Genomic DNA, 20,679 nt, shown 5'->3' with positions numbered 1-20,679 from the left:
ACACATACAGAATATAATTAAATTTTAATTAAATTAACTCTTGGATGCAGCTAAGCCTGACTGTGCCACCTGTAAACCCAGCACTTGACTCAGGCAGGAGCCTCAGGTGGGACAGGAAAGGAGAACAGGCAGAGAGAGCACCCCTGCTGTGTGGAAATCCCACCGGAGCGGAAGGTTGTCTCTTACTCAATTAGGAGCTGCTAGAGACCAATACAAGACAGTGGCCCCTGGTGACAGCACCACAGGGTAGTGACTTGTTTATTAAACATGGGGACACATGTAGTCAATGGTTCACACTCTGCAGCTTTGAGGATGTGGGCAGACTGGTCACTTCTGTGTCACTGTGACAGGGAGGAAAGACTTCTTTCGGCGCAGGCTTCATTGGGCTCACCCCATCATGATGGGGACGGTATGGTGACAGTTCAGTAGGAAGCTGTTCACATCCAGGAAGGACAACCAGCACAGAACATGGAGTGACCCACTTCTGGAGGGTCCCACCTGCCAGAGCCTCAACAGTCTCCCAGAAACAGGGCCCTAGCTGGGGAACAAGCATCCGACACATGAACGAGGGGGCGATGCGGATGTTAGCCATCCTAGAGAGTTACAAGGGTGTAAAGCATGGGCAATCCCGGTAGGCGTCCTAGGCTTGGGATGGGGGAGGGGGTGCATGGAAACGGAAGCAAACCGTGGAGTCTAGGATCTCGGATGTCTTGTCTGGGAGAGCAAGGACCACAAGTCAGAGAAAATGGGATGAAAAGCAGGTTTGGAAGGCTTTGGACGCGTTACCCCATCTGCCCGAACCTCTGTTATGGTGATGATGGTAACCCAGCACTTAGGATTTCTTTGGGAATGAGGTGATGTGGGTGGCCCCCAGGTAGATAGGAGATGCTCAACAAACACGTCAGGCGCTGGTGATGACAATGCTCGAAACTGTCAAGTGTACGCCGCCGCTCATCAGGGTCTATGATCCTCTCTATAGGCCAGTGTGGGGGGTGAAGTTCACCCGTGAGAAAGGGGCGGGGCCGAGTTCAGCCACAGTCTGTGCTCCTTAACCACCTCACCACACCTGCTGTCCTTGGGACCTAGAACTTGAACTAGAGGGAGGGAGCGAGGGAGAGAGGGAGGGAGGCAGGGAGGGCAGGAGCAGTGGGTAGTGAGAGCAGTTTTATTTGGAAGTATGTCTCCGTGACTTGATCTGGAGAGAGGGGCGTATGATCTGTGTCTTGGTCGTTTCTTTCCGAGCTCCGGTCCAGGATCCTTGAGGCCAAAGCACAGAACCATATTCTCAAATATTACTATCCCAGGTGGCCTCCATGGTCCCGGCCTCCTGAGAATGGCAGCCAAGTCGGATCCTGGACTGGCTTTCGGTCTGCAGGTGGTAGCACCAGGACCTTACTAGAGGCGGAGTCACCCACAGGCCTGCTGTGACCAGGTCTGTGGACACAGCATCGGAAGAACAAGGGGGTCGTCGGACAGCAGAGTCACCCACAGGCCTGCTGTGACCAGGTCCGTGGACACAGCATCGGAAGAACAAGGGGGTCGTCGGACAGCAGAGTCACCCACAGGCCTGCTGTGACCAGGTCCGTGGACACAGCATCGGAAGAACAAGGGGGTCGTCGGACAGCAGAGTCACCCACAGGCCTGCTGTGACCAGGTCCGTGGACACAGCATCGGAAGAACAAGGGGGTCGTCGGACGCTAATTTTCTGGTGCTGGATCCAGTTTCTCTTCCTGAGAGACCAAAGCCAGGATGGGAGTTTCATCCCCACCATTGAGGGACTTCTGTTCACTGCTATTGGCTGAGAGGGTTCTGTTGCCTTGGGAACCCCAGCGGGTCAGGCGCCTTAGAGAGGAGTCCCGGCGGGCAAGTGGAGGGGGCTGGAAGCCGGTGAAGGAGCTGCTGGTGGTGGGACGCTTATCTGGCAGAAGGAAGAATGGGGGAAACTGAGTCAGAGTGGGAGAAGTGAGGGTGGTGCTTCGGCTCTGGAAGAGGGGAGACCTTTGACCTTCCGTTTGACCTCTGTGACCCAGGAAATCTGCCAGCCTCCATTTTCCCCTCCCAAACCAGGGAAGGCTCACCTCCCGGCTCGATGGGATGCATGAGCCGGTTCATCTGGACATTCCAGTGTTTCACATTGGTGCTGGCCTGGCGCAGCTTCCTCTGGGCGGCCTGCAGGGCACGGTGGTGGAAGTGGGTCAGAGCTGCCATCCGTGGCGGTGGCGGCTGCCCCGGTCTGGGTCAGAGGCTCTGAGAACCTGAGCACAGGTGTCCCCCACCCCCAGGAAGTCCTGCTAAGCTGGGCATGGCGGTGCATGCCTGGGATGTACTTGGGATGTAGAGACAGGGGGAGGTCAAGGCCTGGGCTACATCATGAGTTAGAGGCCAGCCTGGGCTACAGGAGAGCCTGCCTCAGAAAGGGTGAGGAGGGAGTTTGAGAGTGTTAAGAGCACTTGCTGCTCTCTGCGGAGGACGCAGGTTTGGTTCTCAGAACCATGGTAACTCCAGTCCCATGGGGTCCAATGCCTTCTTCCAGCCTCACGGGGTCTGGCCTGAATGTTGGGCATATATATATATATATATATATATATAATCCCTCTCCAGCCCCGGGATTATTTTTCCATATATATATATATATCCCAACAATAGTGGATGGTGACATCTTTGACATCATTATCACCATCATCATCTACCAAGCTGCTAAAATATGCTAAGTGCCCTCAAATTTACCTAACTTCCTAAACAAAAGTTAACAACAGTCAGATCTGAAACCTGTTAAATGACCTACCCAGGGACATAGTGTACCAAAGCACTGTATAACCAGTTCTCCAGGACGTCCCAGGAGAGTTTGTGCTCCAGCATTCAGTCCTAAGCAGGGGTCTGGTGGGTGGGCAGATCCATCCCTTCCTGTGCTCCCATTGGTGGCTTTGACCTAGGGTGCTAGGGAGTAAACCTGGGTCCTCTGTAAGAGCAACAAGTGTTCTTAACCACTGGGCCACCTCTCCAGCCCCGGGATTATTTTTCCAAGGACTATGCCAGCCAGAAAATAATAAATAAATAAAAGCTCTTTTAATATTTATTTTAACCAGCCTGCTGGTCTGTAGCGTGAGTTTCAGGATAGCCAAGGCTACACAGAGAAACTTGTCTTGAAAAACCAAAAAGCAAAACAAAAGCAAAACAAAACAAAACAAAAAAACAAACAAAAAACAAAAAATTAAAAAAAAAACAAGGGCTGGAGAGATGGCTCAGTGGTTAGAGCACTGACTGCTCTTCCCAAGGTCCTGAGTTCAATTCTCAGCAACCACATGGTGGCTCACAGCCATCTGTCATGGTATCTGATGCCCTCTTCTGGTGTGTCTGAAGACAACTACAGTGTACTCACATAAAATAAATAAATCTTAAAAAAATATTATTGGCAAACACAGCCACATGTGTGTTCAGCATTTACAAACTAAAATACCACTCGTAAGCTTGCTCCATTGTGATAAGGAGTTATCCGAGTCCTCTCCCAGATGAGAGACTTCAGATAGAGAGGTTAGGCAATTTGTGGGCAATGACGCAGTCAGCTGAGGATGATGCGAGTTTGAAGACAGATGGCTTGGCTCTGGGGTCGGCGCCTACACGCTGGCTCCCCCAGCTTACAGGTTTCCGCCGGCGTCTCACCTCCACGTCCTCGTCCGCCCTCTGCCGGTTCTGCCGCACCTCCTCCAACTGCTGCTGGGCGTTCTGCAGGGAACGGCTCTGCAGCGCCATCTCCTGCTGTAGCTCCTGCTTCTCCTGCTGCGCCCGCTCGATGTAGCGCTCTTGCTCCTCCTTCAGATGCATCAGCTGCTTCAGCTTCTCCTCCTCCTCCTCCAGCAGCCTGCCGGAGTGCACAGGGACATCTCAGAGCCGAGGAAGGGAGCTTCGGCGCAGGCGCTGGCAGGAAAGCTTCCCTGGCCAACGTGCCTACCTGGTCTGGGCGAGGCGCACGGCCTCCTCATCCCGCCTAGCTTTCACCTCCAGTTGCAGAGCTTCCTGCAGCCGCTCCTGCATCTCTTCCAGCTCCGCGATGCGCTGCCGTTGCCGGGCCGCCTCTTCCTTCTTCAGCTCCATCTCAGCTTCCATAGAGGCCCGGGCCTGCGGGGAGCACAGCGTCAGTGGGAAACCAGAGTAGAAAGACAGGCTACTGCCTTCTCCTAACCCCCAATCCTGGCTCTGTCTGGCTGTGTGTATGGACAGTCTTTAGTTGGGGTTTCCTGATCTGAGCAGTTCAAGACCCTGAACCCTCAGATTATTCTTGTACTGGTCTTAGAAAGAATACTTCGACGCTTGCTGGGGCTGTAGCTCAGTAGCCAAGGGCCTGCCTACTCTGCCCATGGCCCAGTGTTTGCTATCCAGCCTCACAACAAAACACCAGTTATAATTACATGTAATTAAACCTCATAATATGTTATATTACAATAAGCCAACATATTAAGCGAAGGTAATCCCTTCCTAGCTTCCACACTAACAATTATAATATCATTATGGTGGTGCAGGGACCAAAATTACTACAATAACTAAAACTTATTGACTCTTTCATTTTCTTTTTTATGAGACCAAGTCGCTCTATGTAGCCCAGACTGTCCTGGAACTCACTCTGTAGACCAGGCTGACCTTGACCTCAAAGAGATTCTCCTGCCTCTGCCTTCCAAGTGCTAGAAATAAAAGCTTGTGCCAGGGGCTATAAAGATGGCTCAGTAGTTAAGAGCGCTGACTGCTCTTCCGGAGGTCCTGAGTTCAAATCCCAGCAACCACATGGTGGCTCACAACCATCTGTAATGGGATCTGTTGCCCTCTTGGGGTGTGTCTGAAGACAGCTACAGTGTACTTATATGTAATAAATAAATCTTTAAAAGAAGTTTGTGTCACCACTGCCCCGATTATTATTATTATTATTAAAGTTTGTTTTAGTTCGTGTGCCTGGGTGTTTTGGCTGCATTTAAGTCTGTGCACCATACGAAAGCACTACCCACAGAGGCAAGAAGAGGGTGTGGGATCCACTGGTTGGCTATGAGCTCTCAGGTGGGTGTACAAACTCAGAATCCCCAACCAATCTCCAGTAACAGAGTTCCAGTTACTGGTGCGGAGAGAGTTAGTGCACGTCTGAGCCCATACAGCTCTTAAGGCGGAGGTGTAATGGGCACGCATGCCACGGCATGCAGAGGACAACATGGATCTGGTTCTCTCTGTCTCTCTTTGGGGTTCCAGGAACGGAACTCGGGACGCTTGGTATGTAGCCGGTACCTTTACCCTCTGAGCCAGCTCCAGAATGGATATTTCTCGATTTTAAAGTCAAAAGTTTCTGCAGGTCTACTCTGTCCTTCACATGTGTCCCATCTTATGGTCCCCAAACTGGTTTTGTTAAACTTCAGTTTAAGTCTAGATTGATTTCATTCCAAATTATTTGCAATCACGAGGTCTTAAAGCAGCTTCTTCGGTCCAAGTCCTGCCCCCAGAAATGAAGTCTGAACCAGGTCACATTCTATCAGGGGTTTTCCCTAGCCTCTACCCCCTGTTCCGGCCCCACCCCAACACCCGTTAGGACACGTCCACAGAATCCAGATCCTACTCCAATCTATGCCCCTAAGGGTCCCTCAGGCCCCTCCCACACCATCTTTCAGCCTCTACCTTCGGTCCATCCTTCAGCCAATGGGCTCCACCCTATCTAGGCCCTTCCCATAGCATCCTCTAGACCATAGACTATGCCCTGAGACTATGCCCTGCACTTAAGCTTGGTCCTGTACCTAGGCCCAGCCTTGCTCCTCTGTCACGACCCTGTCATGACCCCACCCCAACCCTTCTCGGGCCACGTCCCTAGCATCCTCCAGCCCAAGCCCCTCCCCCAAACCCCGCCCTCTTGGCCCCGCCCTCTGGACCAGCCTCACCTGCTCCGCCTCCCGCAGCTGGCCCTCCAGAGCCTGCTGCAGCTCCCGATGCTGGCTACGGCGGCGCTCCTCTTCCTCCTGCAGCAGCCGCTCGGCCTGCCGCTGAGCCTCCTGCAGCAGTTCCAGCTCCTGCAGCTTCCTCTCCTTCTCCTCCTGCAGCTGCTGTAGCCGCAGCAGCTCCTCCTCCTTGGCTGCCCGGCGCCGCTCGCGCTGCTCCCGCTGCTCCCGCCGCTTCTGTTTCAGGTCCTTGTGCAGCGACGTCTTCCCCTCTGCCTGCAGCCGGATCGCGGTCTGGATGGCTACGGGCAGAGCCGGACAGAGTCAGCCCGGGCCCAAGCCTCCACCGCAAAAGGGCTCCAAGGGTCACTCCGGTGAAACGATCGATCGAGGCCCAGCTAGACCCAGGCCGGCACTCACCGGCGGTCCACTCCTGGCGCTGGCGCGTGTCTGAGGCGCTCATCTCATACGTGCGGCTGGCAGTCTTCACACAAAACATGCAGCGCTTTCCTTCGCGGTCTGGGAGCACCTAGAGATGGCCCAGGCCAGGTGACATCGCTGAGATAGGAGCCACATCTGCCCCAGCTCCAGCTTCCTCCTCCTCCTGACTGACCATCTCCTCTGGGACCTTTCCCACTCTGCTAGGAGTATGCATGGTCTGGGGTGGATGGTTAGTAACGGGGTGCATGCGAGCCAATTTCATCTTGGTGTCTCTCCACGAGGTTATTTAGTACACAGTACATGCTTGAACCTGGGCCTGGGCCTCAGCACCCACAACTGCTAATTTCCACCTGGGCTCTTAACTGATAATACAGGGGTGTGTCCGATGTCCTTGCTCTCACCAGCTGTCTGCACCGGTGTTTTCCACACAACATTTATCTTCGGTCATATATTGGGCCTTACTTCATAGAGAAAGAAATGGGCTCTGAGATATCTAGAGGCTTACCCAACACCGGTTTCCTTAGGCAGCAGAAAGGGATAACACCTTGGGTAACTAACTGACTGTTTTCTCTTGAGACAAGGTTTTGCTGTGTAGCCCAGGTTGGCTCCCTACCTCAAAAGTCTCCTCTGCCTGGGTCTCTGGAGTGATAAGTATAGAAAAACTGTAATACTTAGATCCCGCTGGTGAGACAGACTATCAGGTGATGTAACTGTTGAAAATCTGGCATTTCTTCAAAAGCTAGAATTATCATATGGCCCAGTGATGCTATTCCTATATGAGTAAGTACCAAAGAGAAATGAAAACACACCCACTAGAAATATATCCACTAGTGCCCGGAGGGCGGGCTGGCTGGTACAGCTGTTAAGAGGGCTTGCTTACTGCTCTTGCAGAGGATCTGTTTTGGCTCCCAGCACCAATGTGGCTGCTCACAACTACTTTCAACTCCAGTTCCAGGACGTCTGACTCCGCTTTTTACCTTCTTGGGTTCTTGAACACATATGGTGCACATACCTACCCTCAGGAACACATATACATAAAATTCAATGAAGAATAAATATTTAACCCCAGCATCAGCTGTGAGTTGCTTTTGGAATTATTAGCCAATGAGGTGCCAGAGATCCCCAGACATTATGGGCTATTGGCATTGCTCCCTAGAACTTGACAGTGAGACTGACCTGGTGGCTGAAGGTCCCAAATGCTTGAGTCTTAATAGAAAATGGCAAAATCAAGCTGGTATCAACCTGGAAGCTTTGCCTCTGCTGGCTTGCTTTCATCACTCTAGAAGGTGCATTTTAGGGGCTGGAGAGGTGGCTCAGCGGTTAAGAGCACTGACTGCTCTTCCACAGGTCTGAGTTAATTTCCCAGCAACCACATGGTGGCTCACAACCATCTGTAATGGGATCTGATGCCCTCTTCTGGTGTGTTTGAAGATAGCTACAGTGTACTTATATATCATAAAGAAAGAAGGTGCATGGTACTGGAGAACAGCCATCACCAACCCCAATCTTCGGGTTTTAATGATGACTGACCTGGAAAGGCATGCCCACTAGTGCAACTGTGGCATGAATGTGGGGGTAACCAATCACTTCCTGATTAGATCAAAGTCGCACTTTAAAGGATGAAACCCATCTTGACACCGTTACTTAGCTACCTATGCCTACATGTAGGGGGTGGTTCCGGTGCTAAGATCCTGCTCCCCAATTGGTTCTTGATCTGTCAGGAAAGAAGCCATGAGCCAACTGCTAGGCAGAAGGAAAAGGCGAGACTTCCGGGTCCCTGGAGGCAGGCAGATGGAAGCAAGGGAGGAGAGTTTCACCGCACTTCTGTTGGAGGAAAGTTGACCAGCTATACAGTATCTCAAAACAGTGGCCACATGGGCTGCTCCTACAGGCGGGTAGTCAGGGGTGTTTGGCAGGAGCTCGATGTACTGAGCAACTAAAGTTTAGGGCAGGTGGGAGATCCAGAGCTAAGAGTATTGATAAGGGCATCTAGCCACGGGAGTTTAATAATGCCTAGCAATTGTGCCTAGAAGGCAAGTTGAAATTGAACAAGTGTGTGTGTGTGTGTGTGTGTGTGTGTGTTTTATCCGTAGATTCAAGGGAAACTGGGTGGGGACTGGTAGCTCAGCCCATTCCCTAAGCTTAGGCAGGGTAGTAAAAACTACACTCAACACCTACACAGGTCATAAACCCCAGAGGAGAACCCAAAATGATCATGCTGCTATATGGACAGGGTATGTATGAAATGACTCCTAGTGACTCATGGGTATTCCCTAGGCTGGGAAGCTTCTGTGGTCAGTAGATGGTGTTTAACACACAGACCCACAACTTCCCAGGGGGCCGAGAAGAAGAGAGCATAGAACACTCAGCCAGCCCTAAAGGGAACATATAAACTGCAGACTTCCTCCCAAGGTTCAGGGATCATTTCAGAAGGGTGTGGAAAACCTGTAAGAGCCCGAGACGGCTGATGACTACAAGGAAGTATTATCCTCTGGACGTGGCAGGGCAGCCCCATGGCAGTTTTGACGGCAGACACAAAGCCGGTGCAAGCCCAAACCAGACCACATCCCAGCAAGGAGAGGGGAGTCGGGCACTATCCCACCCCAGCCAGCGGTGCTGATCGCAAATTGTTAGTTGCTGGGAGAGGAAGAGTTGGTTTTCTCTAAGAATGTAGCACTTGGTAAGGCACAGATTATCTTGAAAGATTTCTTAAATAGATGCAAAGAAGTTGGGTGGGGGAAGGGGAGGAGCAAACCAAGGAAGAATTAGGGAATGGGAGGTGAATAGGATAAAGGCAAGGTGCATGAAGTTCTCAGCTATAAAAAAGATCTTGGTTCAGTCCCCTAGAGTCCATGTCTGAAGGTGGGTGTGATGACATCATAGGTCGGTGTGATGTCATCACAGCTAGGTATGATGATGTCACAGCTGGGTGTGATGACATCATAGCTGGGTGTGTTGGTACATGCTTTTATACTAGCAGAGAGGAAGTGGAGACAGGCAGATGCCAGAGTTTAATGGCCACCAGCCTATCTTACAGGGCAAGTTCCGCACCAGTGAGGGACTCTGTCTCCAAACAAACTGAGGTTGTGAGAGGTGGGTGGTAGTTCAATCTGAAAGTGCTGGTGGTGTAAGCATCTGTACCTGAGCCCTAGCCCAGCATTAGGGAAACAGCCAGGCACAATGAGGCCTGTTATAATCTCAGTTCTGAGAGGTAGAGAGAAGAGAGTCTCAGAGTTTCCATGGCGACCAGCCCATCTAAATCAGTGAACCCCACGTCCCAGTGTGAGAGACTCAGTCTCACAAAAACAAGGTAAATGGCTCCTGAAGGAATTACATCAGAGGATGGCTTCTGGCCTTTATATACATCTGTGTGTGTGCACACACATGCGTGCTCGCACACTCGAATACACACAATGGGAAAAGGGAACAAACCAAAGCAGGTATCTCTCGAGGAATGACATGCTAAACTTTGGTTTCCATATATATGTGCCTGTATGCCCACAGAAACACACACACAATGACAGCATTTAAGAGGTAGAGACAAGAGCATCCGGAATCGAAGGTCAGGTTTGACTATACAAGTTCAACACCATACTAGATATAAGAAACCCTGTGTCAAAGGGGAAGGAAAAAGGACGGGAAGAATAGGTCTGAGTCAACCCTCTCAAATCTCTATTGAAGTCTAATAACCCACTGGTTATTTCTGCATCTGCTTGGCGGTTTTAGTCTTTTTTTAGTGCTGCCACGGGACTGCTATGGTCTTATCCCGCAGGAGGCCCCGTGTTTGACCGCTTACACTACAAGAGGAGGTAAAAAAAAGTGTCCACCGTGGATGAGCATGGCCTTGAGGCTGCCAGGTGGGTTTGAGAAGCATTAACCTAGTCTAGGAGGAAACGTCATGGCGGTATCCCCTTCCCCCTGTCTTGTTCCCGACCCCTGTCCGCACTCTGCCCTCACCTCCACGCAACAGTGTGCATCCAAGGGGATGGTGCCCCGTTTCTCTTTGCAGTCCTCGCTCCCAAAGTAGCAGAGGCAGCTGGGTTGCAGCTGGAACCAGCGCTCGGCCCAGTTCCTCCTCAGGTGCCCTCTCTTCCACAGATAGCCCTGTGGCCAGAGGCGAGTCAGCGGGGGTCTCCCAGGTCACCATCGCTCCCACCCGCTCCCGATTGTCCCCTCCAGGGCTCCTGGCTTGCCTGACCTGTTTCAGGACGTCTTGGATGAGCTCCTGGTAGACTTCTTGGATGGCCATGCTGAGAGAGTCCCGCCCGACACCCCGCAGACAGCGACCTGGGTTGAAGAGCTCCAGAAACTGCCAGACGCTGAGCCCCCCGGAAGTCTGCGCTGATTGGGCATCCTGGGCCAGCATTTCCTCCAGCTCGCCCAAGCCCACCTCCAAGCTCATGCTGCCTAGAAGTTTCTTCAGCAGATACTCAACCTGGAAGAACGAGGGAGACCAGGTGACCTCAGCATCGACTCCAGGGAAAGGGACGAGGGGATGGAGAGGCCACACACAGGTGGGAACCAGGAGAGAGGTTTTTCGAGAAGTCCCACAGCCCAGACATTCTTCGTTTTCCCTGTCCTAAGACCACTTCCTTTCTGTTATAAACTAGAAGTAGGGTCATGGTGGGCTTGGTGGCACACCTTTTATCCCTGTATATACTTGGGACACAGAGGGGAGCAGATCTCTGTGAGGGGTTTTTTTGTGGGGTTTTCTTTTTAATATCTATTTATTATATATGAGTACACTGTAGCTGTCTTCAGACACACCAGAAGAGGGCATCAGATCCCATTACAGATGGTTGTGAGCCACCATGTGGTTGCTGGGAATTGATCTCAGGACCTCTGGAAGAACAGCCAGTGCTCTTAACCACTGAGCCATCTCTCCAGCTCCTTTATGGGTTTTTAAGACAAGGTTTCTCTGCATAGCTCTGGCTGTCCTAGAATTTGCTCTGTAGACCAGGTTGGCCTCAAATTCAGAGATCTGCCTGTCTCTGCCTCCCAAGTGCTGAGATTAGAGGTGTATCTCTTCATGGCCTGGTCTAGATCTCTGTACATTTGAGGCAAGCCTGTTCAATATATTATGGCCTGGAACCAATAAATAAACACACAATAAAGTATTGGGTCAGGTGGGACTTGAGGAGCCAGGCAGAGTGGAAAATCACAGCATCAGAAATGGTATAAGAGCCTTCCTACTTGGCCAGGGTGGTGGTGGCGGCGGCGGCACACACCTTTAATCCCAGCACCCAGGAGGCAGAGGCAGTTAGATCTCTGAGAGTTCAAGGGAAGCCTGCTCCACAGAGTGAGTTTCAGGACAGTCGGGGCTACACAGGCTACACAGAGAAACTGTCTTGAAAGACCAAAAAGAGAGGAAAAAGCAAAAACAAAAAAAACCTTCTACCTGAAGCCCTCAACTTTGCATATGGCGAAAACCAAGGTCTGGTGTAGTACGTGATTTTCCGTCAAGTCACTACGTACAGGAGGGATGCAACCAGGGCTCTATTTGGATTTCGGATTCCAAAGCCAAACCCCAGCCCTTGAGGTCCTTCCCTTGTGCGAGATCAATGGGACTAGGGTTGGGGGTTAGCAGGGCAGGCACAGGAAACCCATGGTAGAGGAACAGGAAGAGGTGGTTGGGGTACATCCTGCTCCAGTTTGTTCTCACAGCGGCATGGGCCTTCCTACTCACTGAGGGGCCGCTCCGCCCCAACTGGCAAGAACCTGGGGAGGGTGTCCACACGGGCCCCTGCAGTTTCTTGGGAAACTCTCTTTACAGATGACACTCTGGGGGAACCACTGGGTCCACACTGGGGGTTTAGTTCAGATCTCATAGTTCCCCCAGAATTAAGGCAGCAGAACCCAGCCTCTTCCCCCAGCATGCCTTGCATCACTGGAGTCTGTTTGACTCTCCAAAAACAAAACAAAACAAAACAAAACAACAACAAAAAAACAAAACAAAAACAAAAACAAAAAAACAAAAACCCTCTGGGGCAAAGGCCAGACTTGGTTGCACACCTTGAGTAACTAGGGAGTTACTTCCTGTCTGCATACCGCTTCCCTCTCCCTGAACAAAGGGTTTTCCTAACCCCGCTGTTCCATGGAATCCTGCTGCAGGATCTGAAAGGTCTTTAAACGCTCCACCTTGTGCCGGGCGTTTAGGCTGCCACAGAATGTAAACGTCTGTGGCTCATTTTCTTCCTTTGAGAACTTGCAGAGTCCCCCCGATGGAAATGGGTTAACGGTGAAGTTAGGGGATCTGTCTTCCTTTGAGGCTTTGCCAGGGGCTTGGCCCTCGGTGACTCCACCCTCTGGCTCTGACGTCACCCTTACCTCATCGGGAACCATGATCAGCGGGTACTTGTCCTCAGACAGGAAGTTGAAGAGGCACCAGAGACGGAAGGCGTCCTGGTTGGAGAGCAGGCTGTTTCCGTTGCCATCCACTCGGTAGTTCTTCTTGGCCGTCAGCGTCCAGCACAACTCATCGAAGTGCTCCTTAACGAAAGCTCCCTCCTCCACCTGCCATAGGCCTGGGAGTCAGCCAGTAGCTTCATCCTCTCAGATGAAGCTCCAGCCTGGCCTCTTGGGTTCATCTATGGACCCCACTTCCCTGTCCTGCCAAGCCCAAGACTGAACTCAACTTGATTCAGACGTTCCAGTGTTTCCCACCTTCACATCCTAACTTCCCTGGATGAAACTAGTTTCTCAGCCCAAGGGAGAAAGGAAGGGAAGCCCAGGGGACGGGACAGCCAAGGAGAACCTGCGAGGACAGGGACAGCCGAGAAGAGTAGGGGGGGAAGTCTGGGTGGGTTTAGGCAGGGAAACATGGGAGAGGTGGCTGGAGATTGAGGAGCAGGGACAGACGGCATGGACAGAAATGGGAGTTTACCGGGGGAGTGGAGTGTTTGGGTAGAAGGCAGGGTGGTAGGGTGCTGGGGGAGGCGTGCTCTCCACGAGCTCCTCACCTTGTCTAGGATGTACTTGTTGAGGTAGGGCATGTAACCTTGACTGGACACGGGGCCGTCATCGTCATCCCGGAAGTGCTCCTCCAGGGCGACTGGGTCATGGGGGATGTGCAGGACCGTGTACAGGTTGTGGGACAGCACCTTGGACAGAGCGACAGGTTGCTTTCCGGCATCCCAGTCAAACCTTGGCCAAAAGACGGAGTCCACCTTGTCTGCTCATCCGCCCCTGCCCTGCCTTGGCTCAGTTCTCTGTGGGCACCATCCTATTCAGCACACACGAGCACTCTTGTGTCTGTCCTCCACATCACTGCCTTAGCAACCATCCCTGCCCCAGGTGACAGAGGAGAAACCTCGAGGGCCCACTCAGCGGACAGAGCTGGGATTTAGACCCGGAAGGACTCGTCCCCGTTCTTTTGTTACACATCAGGAACCCAGGAGCGGTAAGACTTCAGAGCCCAAGTGTTGCCCACAGCGCTAGGCTATCCGCAGGGAGGCAGTGGGCTATTCCGGGGCAAGACCCTTGACGTCTTCACTTTTAACCAAAGACTCTAACGGTACTCAGGCTGCCATGTGCACCCAGGTTAGTGTGATGAGGAGAGGGGTCCCCTGAACAGGGAAGAAAGAGATAGGAAAGGTTCAGAGAAAGCCCCTGAGATGGAGAAAAGGAAGAAATTGTAGCCATGTGACAGTGATGGTGTGTGTGTGTTTGTGTGTGTGTGAGTGGGGGGCAAATGCTAAGGAGATCTGCAGTGCTAAGACAAAGGTCTGGTTTGATCCAGAAAATTTGGTAAAAAAGAGGGAGAGGAGGAAGGGGCTTTGGGGAAATTCTGTTACAATGCTTAATCACTGACAGATTGCTGTTCTAACTAAAAGAAAAAGATTGTAAAGGCTTCAGAGCATGGTAAGCAGACGTGTAGTCCTGGCCAATCTCTTTTTAAAAAACCAATCAGACAAAACCTCAGGACAGCTGAATTCTCTTCTAGCTTCTGAAGGTGCCCATGCTCATAAACACCCCCCCACACACCCATAAACAACAATATACACCATAAACAACAACAAAATTATAATCTTTTAAATTAGATGTGACCTTTGACTAGAATTTCTTTCCTTATTTATTTTTGTTTTATGAAGATTTATTTGACTTTTAATTATGTGATTGTGTATGTGCCTGTATACGTGTGGGAATCTGTGCATAACTGGGTGTCCACTCAGAAGCCAGAGAAGGACATCAGGTTCCCGGGAGCTGGAGCTATACAGGCTGTGAGTCATCTGATGTGGGTGCTGGGAGCCAACCTGGGTTAGGTCTTCTTCAAGAGAATGTGAGCTCTTAGATACTTAGTTATCCCTAGGTCTTAAAAACCCCTTCAAATAAAAATAATCTAAAAGGCAGTGAGCCTTTTATTTTAAGTGTCTAGGTATTTTTGTCTGCGTACCTGGCTGTGCATCCTGTGTGTGCAGTACCTGTACAGGCCAGAAGAGGGCGTCAGATCTCCTGGAACTGCACATACGGTTGTGAACCCAACCCAGGTCCTCTGCAAGAGCAGCTTCCAGAGCCATCCCTAGGGGTTTTGTTTTAACATTCATTTATTTCCGTGGGGTGGGGTGGTAAACACCTCACAGCTCTTAGAAGTCACTCAGATGGGGTCGACACAGATCCAAGGAAGACATCAACTGAGCTCCTGGGGGAAGGGTTTGGCCTAGAAGTTCTGAAAGGGTGACACCCAAAAATTCACAAACAGGACAGTACAAGATCCTTTCTCTGCACAACTTAATAGCCAGGCAGAGTAATGACAGCTGTTAAGGGTACACTTTGTTTTCTCAATCTAGTATTTTAACAGCCCTTGTGTGGTGCTCAGAGGACAGCTTATGGGGAGCAGTTCTCTTCTTACAACAGGGGGGGGGGTGCCCAGGATCAAACTGAGGGTGTGAGACCTGGAGGCAGGCATGTTAACCCGCGGAGTTCCTGCCAACCCCGTCTCGCCTTCAGCATCCCAGTCTTTCTACCCAGTGTTCTGGTGCCGGGGTTAAAGGCTAACATCATCTTGCTTGTTTATAGAACTAGCGTTACCAGGGACTAGTTAGTCACTGTCTAGTCCTCTGCTCTAAACCACTGAGCCATCTCTCCAGCCCATTCCTGTTTTGTCTCTTGAGACATTGCTCTCAACTAGTCTGGGCTGGCCTCAAACTCGCTCTGCATGACCTTGAACTCCTGATCCTCCTGCTTCTCCCACAGAAAACATGTTCTCTACCGTGGCCATTTAGGCCGTGCTGGACTAACCCAACCCTGGGCCCCGTGCACACTTAGAGAGCTGAGCTGCACCCCAGGCCTGCTCCCTTTCTTGGATGTTCACCTGGATCCACCTACACATCCCGGTTTCCTTGTCTGTGCCTTTTGTGACTGACTGCAGAGCCCAGGGCTGGGGCTGTCAGTTGTGTGGATGAGGTGGGACTTGAGGCTCTAGACATTTGGGGCCTTCTCCACAGAGAGGCTGACCTCAGACTGCTAGACTTTCCTACGCCTGAGGTGGGGTGAGGGGCAGGACCAGGCAGGAAAGGAAACGGCAGGGGTGGGGCAGGGGTGGGCAGGAGCTCACTGTAGATCTCAATCAGCCCTGGGCCAGGAGGTAGGGACTCATTATCTGAGCTTCACAGGTAAGGAAACAGAGGCTTGGGAGGAAGTGAGGTGCCCAGGGTCTAGCTTCGAGGCCCCCTCTGGGTCTCTACTGGAGCAGGTGAAACTGAAAGACCGGCCCCTCCCTGACTCATAGTTTCCGGAGGTGGGGTCTAGGTCTGTATTTTTCATATGCTGTCATCTGGAGTCCCTCAGTCCCTGACCTCAGCGTAGGCAGCCCTGAGCCTAGAAGGTTCTGTGTATTCGTTCTTTCCTCTGTAGGTGTGGGAGGGAGATTTTCTCCCCCCAGGACACAGGTCTGGGGAGAAATGAACTGTCATGTCTACGCGGACCACAGGAATGGAAGGTCTGGCTCTGCAGTGCCCAGCCTTCAGATCCTGGACCTCTGTCTGGGGAAGATGCACACAAAGTGGGAACCCCACGAAAGCAACAGGAGGTAACCTCAAAAAGCATGAGTAATCTCTCTCCCAAACAGACTACTCTTTGTTTAGTTTTCCTTATTTTCTTTTTCCAGAGTTGAGGACCAAAAAAGCGCTCTACCACTGAGTTAAATTCCCAACCCTTGGGTTTTTTTTTTTTTTTTTTTTTTTTTTTTTTTTTTTTTTTTGTTGTTGTTGTTGTTGTTGTTTTTGTTTTTGAGATAGGATCTTACACTGTAGCCCAGGCTGGCCTCAACTTCTTGGCAATTCTCCTGCCTCAGCCTCTCCCCATATGATCCTCTCTCCACATGATCCCAGTGCTAGGATCATAGGTATGATCTCTGTGTAGGTTCCAAGTCATTCTCTTGAAAGATACAGCCAGGCATTAGCCCCAGCACTTGGAAGAGGTGGAAGTGTGAGTTTGAGGCTAGCCTGGGCTACACTGAGTGCTGAGATTAGAGGCAAGACACGATGGCAAAGACCTCCCAGTCCGAGTCCCCCTGGGCAGGACAGCTCTTCTCACTGGTCCATTTTGTCTGTTCACAACATGCTAGACAAAAGTTGGACTTTCTGAAGCAGTGCAGTAGGCCTAGAAGAGGAAGGTTTGGCAGGTGAAGGCGCTTGTCCCGGCCCAGCTAACTGAGCTCAGTGTCTGGGACCTGCCTACCTGGTGGAAGGAGAGAACTGTCCTAAGCTGTCCTCTGAGCTTCACATGTACAACACGGTCATCACAGACCCACACGCGCACACACAAGTAAATGCAATGACTCGTAAATGAACGAATAGGAGCCAGGCGGCGGTGGCGCACACCTTTGATCCCAGCTCTCAGGAGGCAGAAGCAGGTGCATCTCTGAGTTCAGGTTCCGGGACAGCCAGGGTTACATAGAGAAACTCTGTCTCAAAAAAAAAAAAAAAAAAACAAAAAAAAAAACCCACACCAAACAAACTAAACGTAAACAAGAATAAAGAAATCAGAACAAAACAACAACAAAAAAAGCCAATAAAAGACTTCATGGAAGAAAGCATGTTTCTCCGTTCTTACCCCCAACCCCCAGAAAAAACAAAACCAAACTTCTGAGACAATCCCTGGAGTCTGGGATTGTAGGTGCCACCACATCCAACCCCTTGGGCTTTCCACAGCCCTTTCCCCTCTTCCTCTGGCCTCAGCAGGATGCACCAGCCAAGGAAGCCCTCTGTGAGCACTTGGAGAGGTGACTCAGACACAGGGTGATCTGGGGTGGGGGTGGGGGGTTATACAGTTCCCCGCTTGTCCCCAACCGTATTCCTAAGACCAGCTAAACCCGAACCCTGCCCTTATCCCCACATCTACAGGAGACAGGGTGTTGCCTGTTTCTTCCTCTGCCTTCTGCCCACTTCTCCATTACCCCTCTCTGCCTCTCCCCACCTCCAACAGTGTTATTACTTCCCTCCCAGCCTAGCATCCACCACATCGAGGCTCTGGGGGAGGGCGAGACCCTTCCCTCACAAGCAGGGGCCCTGACACTTCTGCCCCACCCCCCAATGTGGCCCCAAACCCTCAGCGTGTGTTTGAAGAGTGGACAGGTTTCCTGTCAGGCAGGTGTGACATTTACTGTTCGTCCTGTATGGTCAGAGATGTCACTGTGAGTGGGCTCGATTTGAGCTGGGAGGGGGCACAGTTTAGGCGTGTACACGCTCAGAGATTCTCCCCCAGAAATGTTCAACCTGTGGGTGTCTGGGAGTGGGGACGGGGTGGGAATTGGGAACCCTCTGCACACAAGGCACACAGAGAGCCCGGAGAAGGGTCAGAAGTCACAGAGATGCAGCCATGTCTGGATGACCTAATAGTTTTCTTTCAAGGGCACAACTCAACTAGGTGAGACAAACTGGACCTACATGGGAGGGGAACCAGAGCTGGTGTTGTATTGGGCTCTCCTCCTTGGGGAAGTAGAACATTAGCCATTAGATGCTCACAAACCAGCTAAGGGGGGGAGGGTAGACGGGACAACAGCTACCCAGAGCATCTAAGTTCACAGGCCCCGACTTCAGGAATGTTGGGGTTGAGCTGGAGGTGAGCCTTGCCTGTCCTGTCCCATTTACCTCCCAGGATTCCTGTCTAGGTTGTGAACAGTGGGAGTTGTAAGTACCCCACTCTTTTGAGGGGAGTATAGGAGGGAGACACACACTAGATAAAGTATTTCCAGAGAGGAACTGGGTCCCTAGCAGGGTCAGAGAGTTGAGGCTGCTTTGACACATGGCTCCAGCAGCCTAGACCTTTGCTGTTTCCCCTAATTCTCCCCTGGGAAGAAGACGCCTACCCAAGGAGAGAGAGAGCCACCCAGGCCTAATGGCTTTAAGATGAACGGGGTGGTGCAGTAGGACTGGGTGAGAGTCGGGGTGGGGGTGGTCACTGAGGAAGGGGTTTTCTCAGGCCCGCTTCCCTGCTATCCTCAGCCTGAGGCCTCAAGGCATAAGATAATATCCCAACCTGTGTTCCTGTGCTGTAGGTGGAGCGGGACGGTGAGCCATGGAACCAGTCTGGAGCCGTGGCCATGACCCCTTAGCTAGTCCACCTTGGCGCTTGCTTCAGTCGCCAGCTTGCTTTGCAAATGGAGGAGACTCACAGCTGCAAAGGGAGTAACTGGCAAGCACTAACTAACTGTCTTTCTTCAAAGCCATGAGGAAGCCACAGGGAGGAGCGGGGTACGTGTTCAAGCATGAAGCTGTGGAGCCCACAAGCAGCCCGGGAAGGGGCCTGGCTACTGAAACTCAGAACCTCGTGATGCCACCTCCACTGTCCAGTCAGGGTACTTGGTTCTGGACAGTGGGTTCTGGTGACACGAGCCTGGGGGCTCTGGAAAGCGTCCACTGAGCTACGCTGGTTCTGTCTCTCCGCGTCGGGGCTCCACCCAGGGCCAGAGCTGCTGGATGGTAAGGTGTCTGCCTGTAGCTAAGGCTTCCGGCTGACTCTCTGGGGTGGGGACTGGCGTGGTAAGTCAGCCTCCCCTGAGCCCCAAGAATGCCCCTCACCTTGAGTTGGGACTTGGAGACCTTGCCGCTCTTCTCCACGTCCAATGCAGTGAAGGCGTACCAGATGGATTTGAGCAGCTCCTTGCGCAGGGCCATGGCTGAGGTGCCCGCCCCGGCCCAGGGGCGGCTCTGACACCAAGATCCGGTTTCAGGAAATGCAAACGGCTGTAGACCGCAGAGAGGCCCTGGTGCAGAGCAGAGCGCGAGCTCCACCTGCCTGCTCCCTCTTGCTCCAGTGCCTGGCCAGTCGCTCCAGCCACACTCTGCTTCTCCTTCCTAGCGAGGGACCAGGTCTGACCTTCCTAGAGCTAGAGCCCCGCTCCGCTCCGGCTCCCTCAGCTAAGGTAGACGTTAGGAGTCTGCTTGGTGCGGTACCTTCCCGTGCTCCCAGTGGTAGCTCCAGAAGAAAGTAGGCCCGTCCAGACTCGGAGGACGGGATCAGGAGTCAAGATTACCAAGTGGAAGGGCTTCGACCATCCCTGAGAGTTCCTACCTCACAGGGCTGCCTGGCGCCTGTGGCTGGACATAAAGAAAACTGTAGGCTTAGGACAGGACACTTCTTTTGGGGCCACCTAGCAGGATCTCAGAGAGGAGTTTGACTCAAGCAAAAGCCACCCAACTGGAGGAAGGACAGAACCAGCCGCTTCTCTGGGACGGGATGCCTTGGCACTTTGGTTTGCGATTTCCCCCTCTTTCTACCTGGTGGCCTTGAAGACACCAGAGCCTATATCTAGGCACACAGGGTGACTCTGACATTGATCATGGAGCCCATTAAATTTCAATGAAGCCTTGTGGAGGCTAATTCTGGAGCACCCCCCTCCACACAGACACACAGACACAGAGACACACACACACACACACACCTGGGGAGGTGTGCCCAGCCCCCTCCACTTACACAAGGTTGATGTCCAGAGTAAACAGAAACAGGATACCGAGACACATATCCTCGCCCGGAGTTTTAAAACTGAAGGAGGTTTGAGGCCACCTGGGCTAGGAAGAACAATTCTGTCTCAAAAACAAAACTGGGTACTGGTAGTGCATGCCTTTAAGTCCCAGCTCTCAGGAGGAAGAGGCAGGCAAGTCTATGAGTTCAAGGCCAGCCTGGTCTACAGAGTGACATTCAGGACAGCCAGGGCTGCAGAGAGGAAAAAAAAAAAAATAGAAAAAAGAAAACAAAAACTAAAAAAAAATCACAGATAAGGATCAGCAAATGTGGGCTTTCTAGGTAGCCCAGGAGAGGATGCACTAATGTACTTGGTCCTTGATTTCCTGGATCTATCCTCAGGTGGCAAGAAGGGGCTGGGGGCTTGTTAGAG

The 20,679-nt window shown here is 51.9% G+C and overlaps 1 protein-coding gene across 1 annotated transcript; it reads right to left on the bottom strand.

The window, feature by feature from the left end:
- Positions 1-1,604: 1,604 nt before the first annotated feature.
- DEF6 (DEF6 guanine nucleotide exchange factor) lies at positions 1,605-19,470 on the bottom strand. The gene is made up of 11 exons (XM_080938377.1): positions 19,364-19,470; positions 13,304-13,444; positions 12,672-12,857; positions 10,543-10,779; positions 10,302-10,448; positions 6,324-6,432; positions 5,907-6,205; positions 3,950-4,116; positions 3,661-3,859; positions 2,079-2,169; positions 1,605-1,918 (listed from the first exon to the last, which is right to left on the bottom strand). Exons 1-11 carry the CDS (start codon positions 19,457-19,459, stop codon positions 1,698-1,700), a joined length of 1,893 nt encoding a protein of 630 aa, XP_080794503.1. The 5' UTR covers positions 19,460-19,470; the 3' UTR covers positions 1,605-1,697.
- Positions 19,471-20,679: the final 1,209 nt, after the last annotated feature.

Source organism: Micromys minutus (genome assembly GCF_963924665.1).
Source record: "Micromys minutus genome assembly, chromosome: 25".
Lineage (NCBI taxonomy): Eukaryota > Metazoa > Chordata > Mammalia > Rodentia > Muridae > Micromys > Micromys minutus.
Note: the sequence above shows the minus strand (reverse complement) of the source record. Positions and strands in the feature narration are given on the sequence as shown.

What these genes read in the sequence shown, in the direction of transcription:
- DEF6 (XM_080938377.1), bottom strand. Translation starts at nt 19,459, where the DNA reads ATGGCCCTGCGCAAGGAGCTGCTCAAATCCATCTGGTACGCCTTCACT. An exon ending in GCGCCAGGAGTGGACCGCCG is followed by an intron (nt 6,206 to 6,323) that starts GTGAGTGCCGGC and finishes CTCTGCCCGTAG; the next exon opens with CCATCCAGACCGCGATCCGG. An exon ending in AGCTGCGGGAGGCGGAGCAG is followed by an intron (nt 4,117 to 5,906) that starts GTGAGGCTGGTC and finishes TGCTCCCCGCAG; the next exon opens with GCCCGGGCCTCTATGGAAGC.